Raw genomic sequence first — 20443 nt, forward strand, 5'->3', positions numbered from 1 at the left:
GAGCACCGTCTATGCAGAATAGTCACAGCATGTGCAGTACCCACTATTCTATACCAACTGCCATACCTTCACCTCACAAAAACGCAGCGCGCGAAACTGAATAACATGTACAGGCAGCTCGCCAAAATCACTTTAGGACTTCCAAGATACGCGCCAAATCACAAAGTAATTCCAACCGACATATTTCCAAATCTTAGCAGACTATTGGACCGTCTACACAGAATCACAAGTAAATAGATTGAAAAGATCACACCAAGGTCAGGCGCTGCTTAAAGATCTTGGACATTCTTCAGACAACATGCCTACATGACGCTGCCACCTCCACCGTGGCAATCGCTTAACAACATTCACACGCTGCCAATCCCCCGAAAGATGGACCCGCAAACAGACCAAAAAAAAAAAGGACAAGCACGCGCAAAACGCATCCAACATAACCCACCGGACACAACTGCGTACTACACAGACGCATCCCCGGCTACGGACCCCACAACACATCGCACGGCGACATACAACGCCGTGACCAATGCGTATACCCAAGGCCTGTACACAGGCCTCTCTAGCCAAGTAACAGCTCAAATAGTGGTAATAACTGAAGCAGTCACAGCACCACAGCACACACACACCAGCATCCTTGTTCGCACAGACAGTCAAGCAGCATGCCGAGTGTTCCTCACGGGAAACCTGCCCAACCCCGTCCGCGAAACCCTGTATCCATATACGACGAATAGTCCAGCGCAGCACATCACTATTCAATGGGTACCTAGCCACTGTAACATCGAGGGAAACGAAAATGCCCACGCTCTATTCCGCGCAAGTATTCCGGGACCTCCTCTTCAGTGGACAGACGCAATCAGTTCTACAGAGTTAAAACAAATAGCTTCAAATACGCGACGCCTAAAATTAGAGGAATCGCATGAACAAGAAACTGCTCTCCCAGCTCCACCACACTCCTCAACACGCGAGGCCGCTGCCACTTGGCGCCAAGCCTAAATGCACTGCCTACCCACACAAAACATTCTACACTACATAACTGGAAAAGAAGGACTCCTCAAGTGCACATAGTGTGGCGGATACCCCAATACACCCCATACACTCTGGGACTGCCCGGGAAGCCAACGCGCACTTCAATCTATACTTAGCACGCTACCAAAAAGACCACAGACAACCCAACACAACTTATTGTGGCCGCGTTAACGGAGCTCACCATGGCGGTTGGGCTTGGAGTACCACAAGAAGCGGACCCAGGCCAATCAAGACTCGACGCCATCAACGTCGCATCTTCGCCCCCGATTCTGGCAGCCTCTCACCACCACCCTAACGCCCAGTAGCCCCGGACAGGGGGCCGGAATGAAATAATGTTTCTTTCTCTCTCTCATAGTGTCGCATAGAGAGGCCACGGATCGGAATGAGTTTCTCTTTCTGCGAAGGTGCGCATCATCTCTGTGGAAGCCGATGCGGCAGTTGTTGCAGCAGTAATGAGCACGTAGATCTACGGCAGCGCTGCTCACTCCGGCGGGCTCCACCGCAGCACATGCAGGAAGAATGTTGGCGCATGGGAAGCGCGGATTTATCTGTTCTGAATGTTAAAGACTGAGGTACCTTAACGTAAAACCTGCCAAAACAATCCGGATACATATTCTTTCTGTCATTGAGAGAACAAATTATCAGACCTTATGACCTCTCTCAGAACTTAATGCCGCAATGTCGGCCTTGACATTCAGATGCTCACAACTACACCCGCTCTAGCGAGTCGTCATTAGTGACACTCAGGTATCTTTACGGAGCTTTAATTCCACATGCATTAGTCAAAATATCCATGCGGTTATGTACAAAGCAAAAAAGATGCATAAAAAAGGCGATAGACGTGCAATATGAAATTGAACTCAGTGGATTCCAAGTCATTGCGGCATTCGAGGCAACACAGAGGTGCACAGTTCAGCGCGTGCGCCGCATACTGAAAATGAGACTCAAACTATACCTCTCTGCTACAGCGATATACGGAACAGGTTGCGATAACTTTCTGTCCGATTACTGAGAGACAGTTGGTTTGGAAACGGTTGTCAAAACTCCATTTTATTTCAAGTTGACACGCACACACTGTTGACAGTTCCATTAACGGTTACACGTTTTCTGGAAGCAATAACACATAGATTGCGTCAAGGCGCAGCGCATACGCTGCTTTTTATGCAGAACAGGACTAGCCGAAAGTGCGGTGTGCTCTTGCTCGGAATGAGATATTGAACACGCCTTGTTGTACTGCAGTATTCATGCTCAATATACAAAAATATTACGAGATCTATTATGAGCTCTGAACGATTGGTTACTCTCATTGGGGAAAATATAGGGGCCATACTCCACCATTAAGCTAAAGAAGTGCGCAGTTAGCGCCTTGAAGAAATGTTTCCTTGAAGTAAAAACAACGTCAGATAATTACTAGAGCGTAGTAATTATATTCTTTCGTATAATAGTTTTACGAAGTATCCTTCACTTTCACTTCGTTACAACCTGAGGTGTAAGCTTACATACTGTTATATGGTAGACTGGGTTCCCTAGACATACAAAGGGGGGGGGGGGCGAGTGGAAGTAAGTGTTCTACATTCCTAAATGACATTGCTGTAAAAATTCTATGTTGCGACTTAGCACGCACCAATTTGAAATTTATGCGAACTCTGCGTTGGCCCTTTCGAACCTGTAATAACTGGGTATGTTGATATTGTATTTCGTCTTTATTTGGTCTGTTTTAGCCGGCCTAAATGATTTGTTACGTACTGTCCGTATTTTTTTCCTCATTTGCTTCTTTTAACTGGTCAATTATTTATAAATACTGTTTAACTAAAAAAAAATTACCGACGATTACGTTACTTCCTAATGCGAAATTTGAGCGCAGCAAATAAGCTGTTTCACCTTTTGGATAGATTGAGGCAAAGAAATCGAGCAACACATGTATGCGCTATCACATAATTTTTTTTTATTTTTCACACGTATTCCTTTAACAAAGACTCCACTAACAGTTCTTGACAGTCATGAAGGAAGCTTTGTGGTCGGAGAAATAGACTGATATATGTTCGACTTGGTACACCAATGCTTGATTCTCAAAGACGAGATCTATACAAGTGCCTCCCGAGGTTGTCACAGCCGTGGGGGAAGCAGAGGCTAAGCGCCGCCGCCGAGAAGACCCTGCCGTTCGCGCCGCCGAAGCGGAGGCTCATCGCCGCCGTCGAGAGCAACCAGCAGTAAGCGAGGCTGAAGCAGAAGCTCATCGCCGCCGCCGAGAAGACCCTGCAGTTCGCGCCGCCGAAGCGGAGGCTCATCGCCGCCGTCGAGAGCAACCAGCAGTAAGCGGAAGCGGAGGGGGGCGGCGTGTACACCCAGCGGCAAACGATGGGGGCAGAAGCGCGCGCAGCAAGCGGACAACACGATAAAGGGAGGAGGGAAGAGATAGCAGCGACTGACTGATGCCGCTGACGGCGATAGTGAGTCAACCCCAGCTATCCGCCACACAAGAACAGGGGGGGGGGGGGACCCTTTCCTCCTCTTTCTGCATGGCGGCGACGGTGTTCTATGCAGTCACGTTATCTTGACTCTCTAGCGGCGTCAGCGGCATCCAGCGGTATCAGTCTGTCGCTGCTAGCGCTGGGGGGATGAAAGGGGGGCGGAGCTGGTTACGAGGCCGACGCCGACGACGACGCCGACGACGACGCGAAACCCAGGAACGGACGCCAAAGAGCTGCGCTCTAAAAAAACGACTAGCGTGCATCACCCGTGGCGCAAAACTCTCCTGCACACATATTTCATTTAAAAAAATTCTAATAAAAACTGCGGGACTTACGGACCTGCAAACGTGTTGAAGGGATACGTCGGGCGGCACATTAGCCGTAGGCTTTAATAATAGCTCAATAGTTCAAGCTAGCTTACCCACGCCTGTGCAAAGGCATTGTGGAAAACTTGACCGGGCATTTCCAGAAATAACTAGGTATGCCTCTGAGGCTTATACAGGCATGTACATGTTGGAATCAGTTCAAGTATACCTTCTGGATTTGTGCACCAATGTCTCTAAATAATATCCTGGTGCTTCTTACCCAGGTTGCTGGGCAAGTCCAGGTGTCCTGTGCGCCCTTGGCGCGTTCGTTCTTATGACACAGTATCGCATTTACCTTCAACCTCTTCAACCTGCACATAAATCTAGCCCCGAGTTTAGCCCCTCTGTTCATCCTTTTCAACAACCGATTACCTGAACCGGCAACCAGATACTTATACACTTTGCGTTCCCTTGCATACAACCGTTACCTAATAGGAGCTTGCTAATCCTCAATCACTAGGTTTTGTTCTTTCTGTAGCATCTAAGCGGCCAAGAAAAACTTAGCAAATTACAGCAGCACGTTGAAAAATTTTCCATTCAAGCCATATGACTTCTAAGTGCATGCTATTGAAATGGGCCTGAGCTGCCGTTGAACCACTGAGTTATAAGTACACGCACTAACAATCACAGTTTCAGAACTTCCTAAAGGGTTCAACGAATCAGTAAAATTCAGATTTCTACGACTCCAAACGGACGTGTCAGCTTGTTTTTTCCGCCAATTTTTTAGAGAGCGGCTGTTCACCTGGGTATCTTATACACACCTGCATGGGGGCGCGTACATGTACAGGCCAACTTGCAGATTATTTCAGAGTGCCGCAGAGCAGTCGCGACGAATACCCGGAGAACCGTCAAGCCATTTCCTGCCTTCGGTCGAAACCTGCAACCACTCTTTCATCAGCGGCTGCCACCCACTGTGCCGCTCACTGTCTCTGCTGGGAGCGATTCTGACGACGAACGTGTTCGAATTGTTCAGAATTTTTTGCGCACCATAGCCAAGTCACGATGACTACAGTAGACACGGGTTTGTACGGACGGATCGCTCTGGTGACAGGGGGTGCGAGTGGTATCGGCAAAGCGGTCTGCCACTTACTTGCAGCCGAAGGGGTCACCGTGGTGGTAGCTGACATACAGCTCGAGGCAGCAGAGAATGTGGCACGATCTCTTCCAGGTAGGTTAAATTTATACCTTTCTTTATGACACCTCGCCCCCCCCCTCCGATTAAGCTCGTGAAAAATTCATAGCTTCAGATTCTCCGGAGCAAAAGGTTGCGGAATATTCAGCAGCAATTTTGATACTTAAGGAATGCCAGTAATTTCACGTTAGTGGCGAAAGCTGTTTTCAAGGCAGTTTTAGTAATAAATCGAACGTGCCGTTTGTGTTTTCGGGTTAAGGTGGTCAAAAGTCCACATATATTGCAAACGCCGAATTTTGTGGAATATTCTTGATGTGCCCGCTGTTCAGTGCCGACACGTATTGTGATTAGCGTTGCTTCAATATAGCAGCTTTGCCTTAAAAATACAGTTTTGCTCCTCGAACACTAGTGTGGAAACGGCACTAGTATAGTACAGCCAAATGAGTTACAGAAATCGCAGGGTGTTTTTGAACGATGAAGTGCCTGTGGTGTGTGATTTTATCCGCTACGCGTATTATTGTTCTAGCTGAAGATGCAGTTGGTGCTAGTTTGTTTCAATATTTTGTCAATCTGGTGTAGTTATCCTTATTGCTTATTTTCGTACAATTCTGCCACAACTCCTCTTCTGTAGTAAGGAGTAGTTGAAGTAACTGAACGAAGAGAAATGCAAGTGAGCACATGTTGTATCCTTGAAATGCCTGCATGCCTCTGGTGCTCCGAATTGCACTAAGAACATTAATATGCAAGATTCATTTGCTGTCTTCTCACAAGTGAGGATTAGCCGTTTGCAGCAGGACGTCGCTGCAGAAAATGTCTTTCCTTCGAATCCGTATGCGTCGCACTAGCATGCGTTCAGGGGCACTCCACTGCTCTGCGGCAAAAATAGCGCGTGGTAGTCTAGGTGTCGTCGTCCCTAAAGCACAATCTTTATTCTATTCGATCAAATATATTTAAAATATATTTAGAGGATTACGGTGACTGAGTGACCCGCAACCGGAACGCTAAGTAATCTTTACTTTTCAACGGACTGTGTCAAGCGAGAAACAAGAAGCGAATGACGAAATATAAATAGGATACAAGCGTGTGGGCTAGCGCATCATTCTATCACATTTTACGCCACTTCTTCGGCGTAAACAAGAAAAAAGAAACAAAAGAACACGGTCAACTAGATCCTAAAAAAACCATGTGGTGACCGCAATACATTTCTAGTAGCGGTGCCAGCGCGCTCTAACGAATCCGCAAGGGGTGTTTATCATATAAGACCTGCTCACACAGATAGTCGAGCTAGCACTTGTTTCGCCAGCGACTCGTTTCCTATATTGCTGATACGTTTGCGGCACGAATAAATATTGTTCCTGTTTGTATTGTGCATTTACCAAGGGTTATATATGGGATATAATATATAGCACGATTATGAAGCTATATAATTTTTTGCACATCATATATAAGAGATTCTTTTCGCCCTTCAGTTATGTTGATGTTTATTACTTCATTCTGTCGTATAACTTTTCATGTATTTCTTATAGGCTCTTTCTCGTACACGCATATATATTGTATAAAAAACAGTTGCCCGCAGTCACAAAAGACACCACCTGTGCAAAGAATGCAATATACTGCAGTTCGCAGAACTCAGAGGTTAGTGGAGGCCAAGCGTGGGTGGGAAATAATCAAGTGGGGCTGTATTCACTGTCTTCGGTATATGACAAAAGTTGCAGTAAAACTAAGAACACAGGGAGCACTCTTCTGGCAGCTGTGACCCCTCGCATGGTCTATAATAACATATGATCCTCTCCCCTATATTCCACTGGCTGTGTCTTTTCATCTTATATTTCTTAAGTCCCTCCCTGGAGGACTCTACTGAATGTGCACGCATTTGTAGTCACAGACTAAGCTTTATTTCTTTTTAGTTGAGTAAATGTACGTGTGTTGGTGTTTTTGACGGCCTACGTGTTGCCTTCTTGTTTTGTTTTTGGTATCCTCCGTTCACCCTTACAGAGAAAATGCATCAATTGAGCTCTGCATGCTCGTAATATCACTCTTGATGAATGCTGGACCCGGCCGATACGTCAAAATTAAATGTTTGTTTGATCTTGTCTAGGCGCATCTGCACTTCTTTCAATTTATTGAGCAGTGGATCCCGTGGACTACTCCATTCACACACATATATATATATATATATATATATATATATATATATATATATATATATATATATATATATATATATATATATATATATATCACGTACTCGTGACGCCCGCGGCAGAAAGGATGCGCCACATCCGCCGCCATGGTTTATGAGTGGTGGCGCTGGCTAACACTCCAGGGTTAATTCTAGCAGTAACACATAAATACCAAAGAAAGTGGATGGGAAAACGGGACCGTCTGTAGCTTAATTAGAGTAGAGCATCGCACGCGTAATGCGTTGATGTGGGTTCAGATTCCACCTGCGGCCAGTTGTTTCTTCGTCCAGTTTCATTTCTATTAACCTATCATTACTTTAATTTAATCAGTAAGGACAATTTCCCCACTGGTGCCATTGTTTGTTGGCTCCTTACGGTATGATCAATACAAATCGGGCCCCCTCGATTGACCGCCTTTCGTCTCGTTTATAAAAGAAAAAAGCAGTTCTTGGTCCGGGTAAATATTCACAGTGAAGTAGACGCGCGCATGAAGCGGTTTATTGACCTTTCCGCCATGGGTCCGGCCTTCATCAGGTTACATTCGATGGTGTCAGTACAGTTAATATACATGTGCCTATCAACCAAATAAAGGTACGTTTACATGAAAAACGAATAAAACGGGCGAACAAAATGCACCTGAATCGTTCAAAGGATAGCTGACACGTGTATAGACCAACGGCGATTGCAAACATATCATCTAAAATACAAAGCATAAAAACGCACCGAAATGAATTGTAAAAACCAATCGCCACGTGACAATGAAACGTCAATATGTGCTCAGTATGTGCTATGTTTTTAAGCAAATACAGACACAGAAAAGGGGGAATAACGACGTACTAGTAGAAGAAGGGACAAGTGACGGATTACAAAGACAGCCAAGTCAATTTTCCTACATATTCAGTCATACCACACGCGACGGTATCAAACTTATAGATAAGGAAGGATTCGCGGGCTTCTCTATCATAACTTGAACGAAATCCACATTCAAGCAACGTGACTCTCAGTTTATCAAATAAGTGGTCAGGAAGATGCACGCGTCTTGAGATGGGCAGGTTGGGCAGCGTGTTAGCGTGGGATTTATGATTGTTAAAGCGGAATCTGAAAGGCCCTTCTGTTTGGCCGATGTACCGTTTTTTGCAGAGCGTACATTCAAGCATGTATATGACGTTTTTTGTGTCGCAGTCTAAATGGCCATATATATATATATATATATATATGTGTGTGTGTGTGTGTGTGTGTGTGTGTGTGTGTGTGTGTAAGGATAAATGCATGTGCACGTAGAACAGGAAGAAAGCACTTAAGTTATACATTTCCTTATTTATTTATTTTGCGTTTTCGTATTTTACTGTGCGTTCTTGCTTTTGTATGTGTGGTAGCAGGTTTTGTATTATTGCACACCGGATTTCGGATTGCAAGGACTACTTCCACACACATACACAGACACACGCATATATATATATATATATATATATATATATATATATATCAATTGATCTGCGTGTATGTAATTGAAGCGTTGAATCAGAGACTCCGGCATAAAAAACAGGTCAACGGATGAAACACGTAGGAAAAATACCAAGATTTTACTGACGGTTCGGCCGGGTAGCGGGCTTCACTCAAACGGAAATCAGTGTTCGGAGGAAACGTCAGTAACATCCTGGTATTTTTTTTCTACGTGCTTCTATTCTTTGTTAGCTTGTTCACTCTCGGTTTCCCTTCCCCTCGCTCATATATATATATATATATATATATATATATATATAAACGAGGGGAAAGGAAATCGAGAGGCCCCAACATCTGAACGAGAAGACAGGGGTTAACGGATGGGCCCTATTTTTATTATTCATATCATAGGAAGCCAATAGTGACACTAAGGATGACATAAGGGAAATTACTTGTACTTAGTAATTGAAGAAATTTTAAATTAATAGAGCTGAAAGTTTATGAAAAAACTACTTGCCGCAGATCGGGATCGATCCCACGCCTTCACATTACACGTGCGATGCTCTACCGATTGAGCTACCGCGGCGCTGTTGTCCCATCCGCTTTCTTGGGTATATATGTTTCTTTTTTACTACTAGAAGTAGCCTATATATATATATACGTTATATATATATATATATATATATAGGTGTTTCTGTTTGTGTGTGGTGTTCGTGCCTTCGTGAAAGGGATTACTCTGGTGAACAGCACTAAAGTTCTCGAATCTTCTTCATCACGACCATAAAGAGGGAACAGACAACGAAGCCAAAGAAAGCATTTATGAAATCAGCTACTGTGGTTGAAATCTAAATCTAGAAGTTATCTAGAACAACCTCAGGGTGGAACAAATAATTTTATGGTTTCACACCTACTTACCAACATCGAACAAAATGCATGCATATTTCGTATAACATAGGACCCATAATGCACAACAAAGTGAATGAAAATTAGCTGGTAAGCTAAAGAAACCAAGGTTGACCTTCACTGTTTAAATTCGTAAACTAGCCTTAGAAACACTTGTCAATCGGGAGCTTGAGCATGTAGCTCCTATTTGGTCACCCTACCACCATAATCAAATTAACGCTATAGAATCTGTGCAGAATGGGTCCACTCGTTTTTTTTTCGGATATATGGTTATCAATTTATCATAACGGACATAAAGCGTGTTCTTTCACTTTCATCTTTGAGCATCCGCGTGACACCACGCTTGTGCGCTTGAATCACAAATAGTTTTACAGTGCCCGCACCCTGCGACGTGACAGGGTGGAGTCATTTTCTCGAGAAACTGCCTGCTTGATTGCAAACAGGAAACGCTTAGCTCGCCCTGCATTGCAGTGTACTCTTTCCTCCGTGCGCTTAGCACATCATTCACTGTGCGCAGGCGACGCCAAGCACCAGGCCATATACGTGGACGTGGGTGAACCGTTGTCCGTGGAGCAGCTCTTCAATGGCATCAGGAGTGCGTTCTCCGAGCCACTGAGCTTCGTCATCCACTGCGCCGGTATTCTGCGCGCGGCGCCACTCTCCCAGTGCACAGATGAGCTTTTCGATGAAATTATCAAGAACGAACTTAAGGTGAGACATCCGTCGGTGAAGCTAATGCGAAGCATCTTGAGCTGGAGTAAACGTCCTAGTTTCAAGATGATTCGTTGCAAATTAACTATTACGCGGAATAATGACTTGGCGCTTCCAGCGACACGTAGCTATATTGAAGCACTTCGCCGTGTTTGATAAGAGCACGGAGGTGCAACAGCTTGGACTAAAGATGTCGCAAGGCCTTGGAAATAAAGCAGAGCCGCTTATGATTATGAGTGAGCACAGACACACACACCCTTCTGCTCGTCTTACCCGTCGTGCCTTGTGGTAACAAAAGTAAATTAAATTATGGAGTTTTACGTGCCGAAACCACTTTCTGATTATGAGGCACGCCGTAGCGGAGGACTCCGGAAATTTTGAACACCTGGTTTATGTTGACGTGCACCTTAATCTAAGGACACGGGTGTTTTCGCATTTCGCCCCCATCGAAATGCGGCCGCCGTGGCCGGGATTCGACCCCGCGACCTCACACAAATGGGCTGGAAAATGGTGCCTGTTGTGAAGGGGAGTAGGCTCGTGTTTTATATATTCGAAGACAGAAACCGGCAAAAGTGAGTAGCGTCTTCAAGTGGTTCAACGCGCCACGATGAGACGTGTTTTTCTTTCTGTTGTTGAGTGAAAAAACAATGAGTCAAGCAATATTCCAATCATTATATTCAAGAGAGAGAGACAAATAGGAAAGAAAGGCATGGAGGCTAGCCAGTGTACGTACCAGCTGGCTGCCCTCTGCTTGAGAAAGGGATTAAGGGAATTAAAAGGTTACTCAAGTCACTACAAGTCACGCAATTACTGACGCCAGGGTGTCATCTGAGCATTGCGAAAACTGAAAATTACTTTTGGCCTTATGATATATAGAAGGGATTACCAAACTTGTTTCTGGTGTTTTCAGGGCACCTTCCTGGTGAACCGTGCAGCTATTCGTGATATGCTGCGTTCTGGGAAACCGCTTTCTGATTGGAGAGGAGCCATCGTGAACGTTTCCAGCCTTGCAGCCAGGTGCGGCTCTGTGCAGCCGTGTGCGTACGGCGCTGCCAAGGCCGGCGTCGTGGCTCTAACGAAGTCGGCAGCGTCGGAAGTTGCGAAGCATGGCATCCGCTGCAACGTTGTAGTACCCGGATGGGTGGATACCCCGATGATGGCCGAAGCTGGCGAAAGCAACAAGACGGTAGTTATATCGAACACACCCCTCAAGAGAACCGGCCAACCAATGGAGGTAGCAGAGGCCATCAAGTTCTTGTGCTCGCCCAGAACGAGCTCCTTCATCACGGGAACTGTGCTTGAAGTCACCGGGGGATTCAAGATGTGAATTATTTTTATTCGATTTGGAACACTGACACGCGACAATAAGTATACATCCAATGCGGGTCTGTTAAATATCTCGTGTAAACCTTCCAGGTCTGAATTTTCTGGCACTTGCTCGAGTGCTTTGAGAACAAAGTGCATGTAAGCGTTAGTGTAAACTTGGATAAAAAAGAATAGCACCGCATGGTAATAATGTTTTCTGTAGGTTGTTAATGATTACCGCGATGAGGGCTGAGTGAATGCAGGTTTTTCCTTTGTTGTGGCAGTCTGATTTTCAAATTTTTAATAAAGATCAATGGAGGTGACATTCAATTCTTGCCGTCAATGGAGTGTCATGGGCACCTGCTTTGTATAGGAGTCTGGGGCGTTTCAACACAACGAACCGAAGCGTACGTGATAGGAACATCCCACACATGGCCGTGTCCTGTTTAGTCGCATATAGGAAAAGATTACATGTCTAGAGATCAAGACACAACTTCAGCACGAAATATTTACATGAGAAAACATCATCTAAACAGACTGTGATTACTGCAGGAAGTAACTTCATTAATAGAAAACCAGAGCCAGTCTACAATATGAGCAACGTTTTTAGAAATGAGCAAAATCCGCCTAAACAGAGTTTGAGAAAAACACGAAAGAGTTTTACTGTACTGAAATGATGCTACGCCTCCAATTTATTATATTGGTTTTACCTTTCAACCAGCTTAAATAAATAGTTAAGAAAGAAATATGCAGCGAATTTGACCAATATAGGTATATAAATTTGAGAAAGAAGAAGACGACCATGGGAGTGCGGACGTGGCTTAAGGGTCGGCTCCGATACTTTCCTATGTTATCGGCTGATTACCGAACTTCTCGTGGAAATTCTTCTGACCAACGATCCGAGAAAGCTTCAGGACTCCACCGACACCAAGTTTTGCCAGGTGGGCCCATTTTGTGGCCATAAGGAGCGCCTTCTGTCCCGCCACGGAGGCGGGGCAGGCTAAGCCAAGCATCTTCACGTACGCCAGCATTGCCCGGCCGCCGCCGCGGCGGCGGGGAGTGCAAAGCCTAACGTGTCGCCGGAGCTCATTGGAGCTCCCAGTCGCCGACGGCAACGTGCCAGGCCTTTCCCGGCGTTAAATGGAAGTTGTGCAGGATGAAGGAACAGAGATTAGGCCGGATGATTTCGGCGAAGGAGCGGGGTGGTGTGATGTCAAGAGGAAGAAACAGGCCGACGGTGCGACCGAGTCGGCGCATAACCAGCAGCTGCACATGCAGCGACGGACGGTAGCCACGTCGACTACGGGAATCACCACAGCGCAGTACAAAAGGAAGTACGCCCGTCAAGTGCAGCAGATTGCCATGGCAAGCAGAATGCCAGAGTTACCGCCGGGCGATTACAAAATCGTCGTACGTCCCCGAGACGGTTTCAAAGTGCGCGATTACGAGACGGATCGCATTTACTGCCGCCTACGTAACGCGGCTGGTGTAGGCAGAGAAGCGGCCGGGGAAAATAGCATCTGCCTCAACGTTACGCAGAACGTCGTGGTGCTCAGCGCGCCCTCTGAAGACAGAGCTAAACGTTACGGAGTCATTAACAAGCTTCGCATCGGAGACCGAGAGTTCGAGGCGAACACCTATCAAGCCGCCCCTGAGAACACTTCCAAGGGCCTGATTAGGAACATTTCCAAGACCGAGAGCCCGACAGACGTCATCGCTAATCTAGTGACGTAGTGCAACCTCGGAGTGCTGCACGCCAAGCGCATGGGCAACACGGACAACATAATAGTTTTGTTCGACGGATTCCACGTACCGAAATACGTATATTACGGACCTATGCTCGTCAGATGCTCCCTCTACAGGAAGCAGATTGACGTGTGCTACGAGTGCGGGAGGCTGGGACACCGCGCCGACGTGTGCCTTAATCCGAACGACAAGATTTACCGTGGATACGGACGCAACAACCCGTTGCCTGACCATCGATGCGAGCCGCGCTGTCGACTGTGCGGCAAGGGACACTTCACGGGAGACCTCAGGTGCTAGGCGAGGTACAAGACCCCGTACATATATATAGTCAAGCGTCGCCAACTAGAGCGAAAAAAAAAACAAGAAGAGAAAGAAGCGGCCGCAGCGTACGGCAGCGGTTACAGCAGCAGCAGCGATTGTAATGGCAACGGAGGCTATTATCTCAATTACCCAAACATAGTCCGTCATTGAGTCACCGACAACCGAAGAGGAAGCTCGACTAGCCGCGGAGGGAAGGGTGGCGCGGAAAAATCTCGATACCGATCCCGCTCTCACAACCGGGCTCAGAGGCCGACAAGCACGTCGGTGACGTGCGCTGGCGCCGGTCTGGGCACCGCAGCTGTCGGCCACATCAATAAAAAAAGTCAGCAACGGCAGCCGTGGCAGCAACAACAAGGTCACAGGAGTACTGGGCAATAGGTTAGCTGCGCTGCTGTCGCCGATTCTCCCGGTGGCGGAGGCGCTCCGGCGGGCCCGCCGTCGGCGGCGTGTGAGCGATAGAGCGAGTACTACGGCAACGCCCAGAACCATTAGAATCGGTGATTGCCGAGCTTAAATGCGAAAATGCGTTCCTCCGAGAGGAAAATTTCAAATTGAAAGGCGAGGCTCCACGACCGCAACAACATCAAACGAGGATGCCGCCGACCTCGGCGCCTCGATCGCCGACTCCGTCACGGCCTGAGCCGGCCGGGATGGACACGGCCGACGAGAGCAGCTCGCTGGAGACGGCGGACGAACGCGAGGATCGTCCAGTTACCGCGAAAAGGATAGCACTAGATCCGACCCGACACCAAACAGCGATGGGGCCGTTACGAGAAACTACAGAAACGACTAGACAGCATCGAGAAGAGCCTCGAGGAACGTCTTGCAAAACAGACGGCACATATGAACAATATGTTCAATAACGCGGTAGCTAAGATCTCTGAGCAAATAATACAAATGTTCGCTGCGTACTTGGCGCGCACAGACGACATATAGAAGCGAGGCTGCCGCCAGCTGCGGGCAGACCAATAAGAACGATGGACAAGCCCTACGCTAGACAGCAACAACAGAATCAGCAGCAGCAAAGCTCGCCCACAGACGTAGATACGCAACGGCAGCAGCAACCGAAGCAGCAACCAAGTCGCCTCGATGGCGACGGGTTAAACTAAACACAAGCATCACCATGCCCACACACGCAACGAACCACGCTAACACTGAGAAACAACAATTCACAATCTGGCCGTGGAACTGCCGTGGCTACAGGAGGAAGCGGGGTAATTTCCAGCAATTCATACGCAGCCGCGACACGAAACCGGACGACATACTTTTACAGGAGACAAACCATCCATTCAAACTAGCTGGCTACAAAGCCACAGACGCGACTGCGACGGATAAAAAGGCAAAGAAGGAAACTGGCTAGACCCCGCGTGACGGGTGGCGCGGGGCCGGGGGCGGTGGTGGAGCGCAGGTCGTCGCCCCCGCCACGCCCGTCGCCTGTCGCCGCCGTGTTCGTTCGACGTAACGTCACTGCGCAGCGCGAACTTGCCTGCGTAAAGATACCCCACGTGTACGTAGAATTAATTCCTAAGAGCGGCCGAGGACTCTTCGTCCTTAGCGTGTAAAGCAAACTCACGCTGCTGCACCTATTCGGGGACCTGCTGCGGGGGGCGCGCGCGGCTTCCGGCGGCTAACCTCCATTTGTTGCGGGCGACTTGAACGCGCCCCACGGAGCTTGGGGCTACGCCCGAGAAACACCGAAGGGCAAACACCTTCTGGAAGACTCGCAAGATCGAAGGCTTGAACTGATCGCGAATCCCGCCGATCCTACACGCAGATGGAACAGCGAGAGTGTCGACACGCAACCAGACCTCGCGTTCGTTTCGAATGTAACCACAGCGCACTGGTAAAATACGCAGGGAGATTTAGGGAGTGACCACGCGCTGATCGATATCACGATAGGCACGGGCCCGAGCGGTCGTGGGACTAACCTTGAAAAAAAAAGGCCGTAAACTGAAACTTGTGAAGTAGGACACGTTCCGGAAGAAACGAGAAGTGGGGCGAGGCGACGAACCGATTACGGAGATAGACGAGTGGACTGAGACGCTCAGAAGGGATGACGACGTTCCGCCCGAGGCGAACCTCAATGTAATTCACAGTAGGCTGCTACATAGTGGAAAGCAACGCGAGCAGTCTTAAAGAGATCGAGATGTCATAATATGGTGTTGTGCAAACGCATAGCACACTTACACAGAGACATCGAAGAACAAATCGAGCTTGGCGCCTCTTTCAACACCTCTTAGATCCGGAGGAGACTGAGGCCGCCCAAGACCACAAGACTCGTAGAGTAGTAAGAGATTATAAAGGCGATAACTTCCTCGACGCAATACGTGACCGTTACATTAAGAAGGCCAAAAGCATCCAACACGCCGAACAGGAAGGCGTCGCAAACGAGAAACTGGACGCGGAATTTAGCGAAGCATAAATTCGGATAGTCCTGTTCGAACACCCGATCGGCACCCGGCTCGGACCGGGTTACCAAGACTCTCCGTAACCTAGACGACGAGTCAATCTCCCGCCTCGCGACCTACGTCAACGAGTGCTGGCGAGGAGGCTCCGTTCCCAAAGCAGGGAAACGGGCCCGCTATATCACGATTCCAAAACGCGGCAAGCAAGTTCCGTTCGATAATGTAAGACCGATTTCGCTTACGTCTTGCGTCGGCAAAGTCACGGAACACGCGGTTCTCAGCCGCGTGACCGACTTTCTCGAAGACCGTGACGCGTTCCCGCACACCATGCTAGGATTCCGCCTCAACCTCTCACCACAAGACGTATTGCTTCAGCTTAAACACCAGATCGTAGACGACACTACCAGCTCCACTAAGGCAGTTCTCGGCCTAGATATTAAAAAGGCATTTGACAACGTTAAGCACGAAGTGATCTTAAAAACAGTTAGGACATTAGGACTAGGTCAAAGAATGTATAATTACGTTAGAGGTTTCCTCGCGGGCAGGCGCGCATGTCTCGGCGACGAGGAACCGCCGGAATTTCAGACGGGTCCGTGCGGCACGCCGCAAGGATCCGTCATATCACCATTACTCTTTACTTTAGTTCTACTCGGCCTACCCGAGAACTTAACAGAAATAGAAGGATTGCATCACACCCTCTACGCGGGTGATATCACCCTCTGGTTTCCCGGGAGAGGATGTGACGGTTGTAATGATTGGTGTCGGGTATGAAATAGATGGCAGCTGGCCCGTGCCGTCGTCCAACGCATCCACGCTGAGGACGTTGTGGAAAGGAACAACTTGACCTCATGGAGAACGAGGAATATGGGATTTATTTACAGTATCTACATGGAGAATGTTACAGTTCATCAGTCTAGCATGACTGAAAGAGAATGCACATTGAAGAGCCGACTGCGGCTGCTTATAAACACTCTGTGCTCCCTAGATCCCTAGGTGAGCGAAAACGGCCGCTCAACCTTCGACCAATTGGGAGCGTCCAAAATCATCGCGACTTTGAGGGGGAGGGTTTACACACTCACTTCCGCACAGGTTTCACTGACCACACCAATGTGGGAGGGTTTTCGCAGACACGGGTCTTGCCCCGAGCAGGCGCCTCTTGATCCCCGAGTTGACCCCGCAGACAGTAACCGCCGCGTGTGTGCATTGACTGACGGCTTCTAAGGCCCCTGAGACGGCGCCGCAAAACATCTTCTACCAGGAATTCCCTCACTTCAAACAAACCGTGACGGTGACGGCGAATCCACTAACAATACTTGGTCCGCCGACTGCGTCTAGACGCAGACTGCGCCGTTCGGATTGAGAAGCGGCGCATTGTCATTCTTACAAAGCGAGTCGCCGTAGCGGGCCGGGCAGGTTTCGACGGTCGCTTCCCCGAAGATCGCCAGCCCCCGCAGGTCGAACGTAACACGGTCAAGTCGAGCGAACGCTAAAGGCAGGAGTACATGCGGTCCAGAATTACTTGCGTGGAACAGGCCTCGGGTGCTCGGCTACAAAGTCCGAAATCTTAACCTACAAACCCACAAGGAAAGGTCGTAAAGCCCTGCGCGACGAGGAACGGGAATACTGCACAATGCACATTATATTGGCAGATGGAACTCCCGTAGCGCACGAAGACAAAATTAGAATTCTGGAGTTACACCTGCAGGCAAATGGCTATAACGGAGAGATGGTGCGAAGACTTCGTCGTTCTAGATAACACGATACGACTCTTGCGTCGCATCACAAGTAGACGCGATGGTATGCGTGAAGACCGCGATCCGTCTCGTGCAGGCGTACGTAATAAGCCGCATAACGTATGTTGCCCCCTACCTGAAGTGGATAGGGTGCGAAAAAACAAGGTCGAATGCATAATATACGAAAGGCTTTCAAGAGGGCGGTCGGCGTTCCACTCAACGCTAGCACCGACAAGTTTCTAGAGCTCGGACTTTACAACTCACTTGACGAGTTAATCGAGGCGCACGACGGTGCGCAATACGAACGATTATATAATTGAAAGACAGGTCGACGCATCCTCGAGTCACTCGTCATCACGTACCACACACAGCATGGAGAAAAAACGGCGGTTCCGGCCTCGGTCCGCGACCGCCTGATCATCCCGCCGCTTTCCAAGAACATGCATTCGACGCACCACGCCGGGAGACGCAACAAACGAGCAAGAGGCCTTCCGAAGAAGTCTGGCAACAGCTACTAGGCAGTGTACGTAGACGCTGTGTGATATGGAGAAGGGAGAAGCACACACGCGATCGCTGTTGTAGACCGCACGGGTAAGTGCCTCGCTAGCGCCACGGTGAGAACGGGACACACAGAGGCGGCCGAAGAAGCCGCGAGAGCCCTACGACTGGCCGCGGTGCTGAACGCTGCGATCGTAATCAGCGACTCGCGGGAAGCGGCCCGCATACTCCAAATTTGTGTTGACGGTGACTCGTCATCGCGCTCGCAACCCCAAAATTCTACGTTCTTCCTCCTCTGGATCCCGACTCACACTAATGTCCCGCTCGCGGGCAACGAGGCGGCCCACGCCATGGCTCGAGGTCTCACACGCTGAGCCACCGCAGATTATTTGGCCGCCGCCTCCGCCCTCGACAGCGGGACATCGCATCTGCCGGATCGGGACACTAAAACAGAAATGCAGCAACAAGAATCACAATGGGCGTAAGGCGATCGCCTGACCAAGTTCATAGACCTCACCCAACACTACAGACTCGAAAGACGCACATTTCCGCCACCACACGATAAATTAAACAGGAATGAGGCCCTAACTTTATGCTTGCTCCAGACACACACCTACCCTAGCCCCGCCCCGCCGTCTTACATCACTGCTACCCCGGTTGATATCCAACAGATCCCTGTAAAGCTTGTGGACAGAGAGCAACACTGCGACACATGCTCTGGGAATGTGCCGGCAACCACGGTAATGAGATCGCCTCAGTTCGCGACGCGTCCGTAATCGCGGCTGTTGCCACAGTACGGGAAGCCTTGAGCTCGCTTCTTCCCGACACAGCCCCGGCTGCAGGGGCCGCCGGGGACCTTCTCAATCGGTGTCTCCGCTGCTGGGAGGCGGCTTTAAAAGTTCAGAGTTGGCAGACCAGCTCTGGGCCGTCCGGCAAGCCGAAGATGCCGCCCGAGTCCAAGGACTTCGAGCCGCCGTCTGAGGCCACCACAACAAAAACTGCCGGACCATTCTTTAATAAAACTTATTCTTCTCTATATAAACTTGTGATTTTGCTCCTTTCGAATTGAAACGCTGGACTTAATGTGGTTTTGCTCCCAAATTTGTGGGAAATGAGTTTTAAGAACGGTGTGAGTTCACTATAAGAGCCAATAAAACATTGGCAATTAATGATACTCCTATGCTCTTTAACCACTGGGAAGAAATTCGAAGTGGTCAAAATTAGTCCGAAGTAACCCACAACGGCGTGGAGCATAATTATATCTTGATTTCAGCAAGTAAAACACTAGAATTAAAAGTAAATAAAAATACTGGAAATATTATGAAAAAGAGCTGGTATATCTTGAAAGCATAAGCAGCCTCATTTGTATTCTCGCATGACGTTTTTCTTTCGTGAGCACGACTGAAGGCAGGAACAATATAATCAACGCAACTTGCAATGAAACAACCTTGCTGGTTCCCTCACATTATTTTTAAAGCGCTCTTCTATTAGGCGGGACTCTGGATCATTTTGAACCGTACAATAACAGGATCTCGCTCATCTTTTATTAAATATACAATCTGTGTACAGAGCTCGCTTGCGCTATTTCGCCTATTTTGTTTCTACCCCGTTTCTAGAAAAACGTTGCCTAGTTTCTATTTTCATTGCAGCTCTATGTGACATAGGTTCGGTTTCTCGATCTCGGTCATTTCGAAAAAAAGCTCTACACATACACACACACCCACGCACACACACACACACACACACACACACACACACACACACACACACACAGAGAGAGAGAGAGAGAGAGAGACTTACATATAGTTGAAGAAACGAAGGGGCACACTTACGAAAACTTTAACGGTCCGGCCGAGCCACGGCCGGAACATTACAACAGAAACATGCAACTTTCGTAAGTGTGCCCTTGGTTTCTTAAACTAGCTATGGACCGGACCTACCTAATTTTTTTTTATATATATATATATATATATATATATATATATATATATATATATATATATATATATATATATATATATATATTGATGCGTGTATTCTATTCAGAAGACAAGGACGATGTGTGCATTAACGGGCTCCGTCTAGTGCGCGGCTGAGATTGGGTGAGTACGAAGAAGACGTGCCTCTCTTCCGTTTGTTTTTGAACAGGTTGTCCTGTTCTTCTTGAAGAACGTCTCCCGGTCTTGTGTCCGCGTTGTATGGCG

The 20443-nt window shown here is 48.1% G+C and overlaps 1 protein-coding gene across 1 annotated transcript; it reads left to right on the forward strand.

The window, feature by feature from the left end:
* The first annotated feature begins 4861 nt into the window (after positions 1-4861).
* Positions 4862-11558, forward strand: LOC142574909 ((3R)-3-hydroxyacyl-CoA dehydrogenase-like). The gene is made up of 3 exons (XM_075683903.1): positions 4862-5027; positions 10038-10231; positions 11142-11558. The coding sequence occupies exons 1-3, from the start codon at positions 4862-4864 to the stop codon at positions 11556-11558; spliced, it is 777 nt and encodes a 258-aa protein (XP_075540018.1).
* The last annotated feature ends 8885 nt before the right edge of the window (positions 11559-20443 follow it).

The sequence above is a fragment of the Dermacentor variabilis genome, chromosome 3 (genome assembly GCF_050947875.1).
Source record: "Dermacentor variabilis isolate Ectoservices chromosome 3, ASM5094787v1, whole genome shotgun sequence".
In the NCBI taxonomy this organism is placed as follows: Eukaryota; Metazoa; Arthropoda; class Arachnida; order Ixodida; family Ixodidae; genus Dermacentor; species Dermacentor variabilis.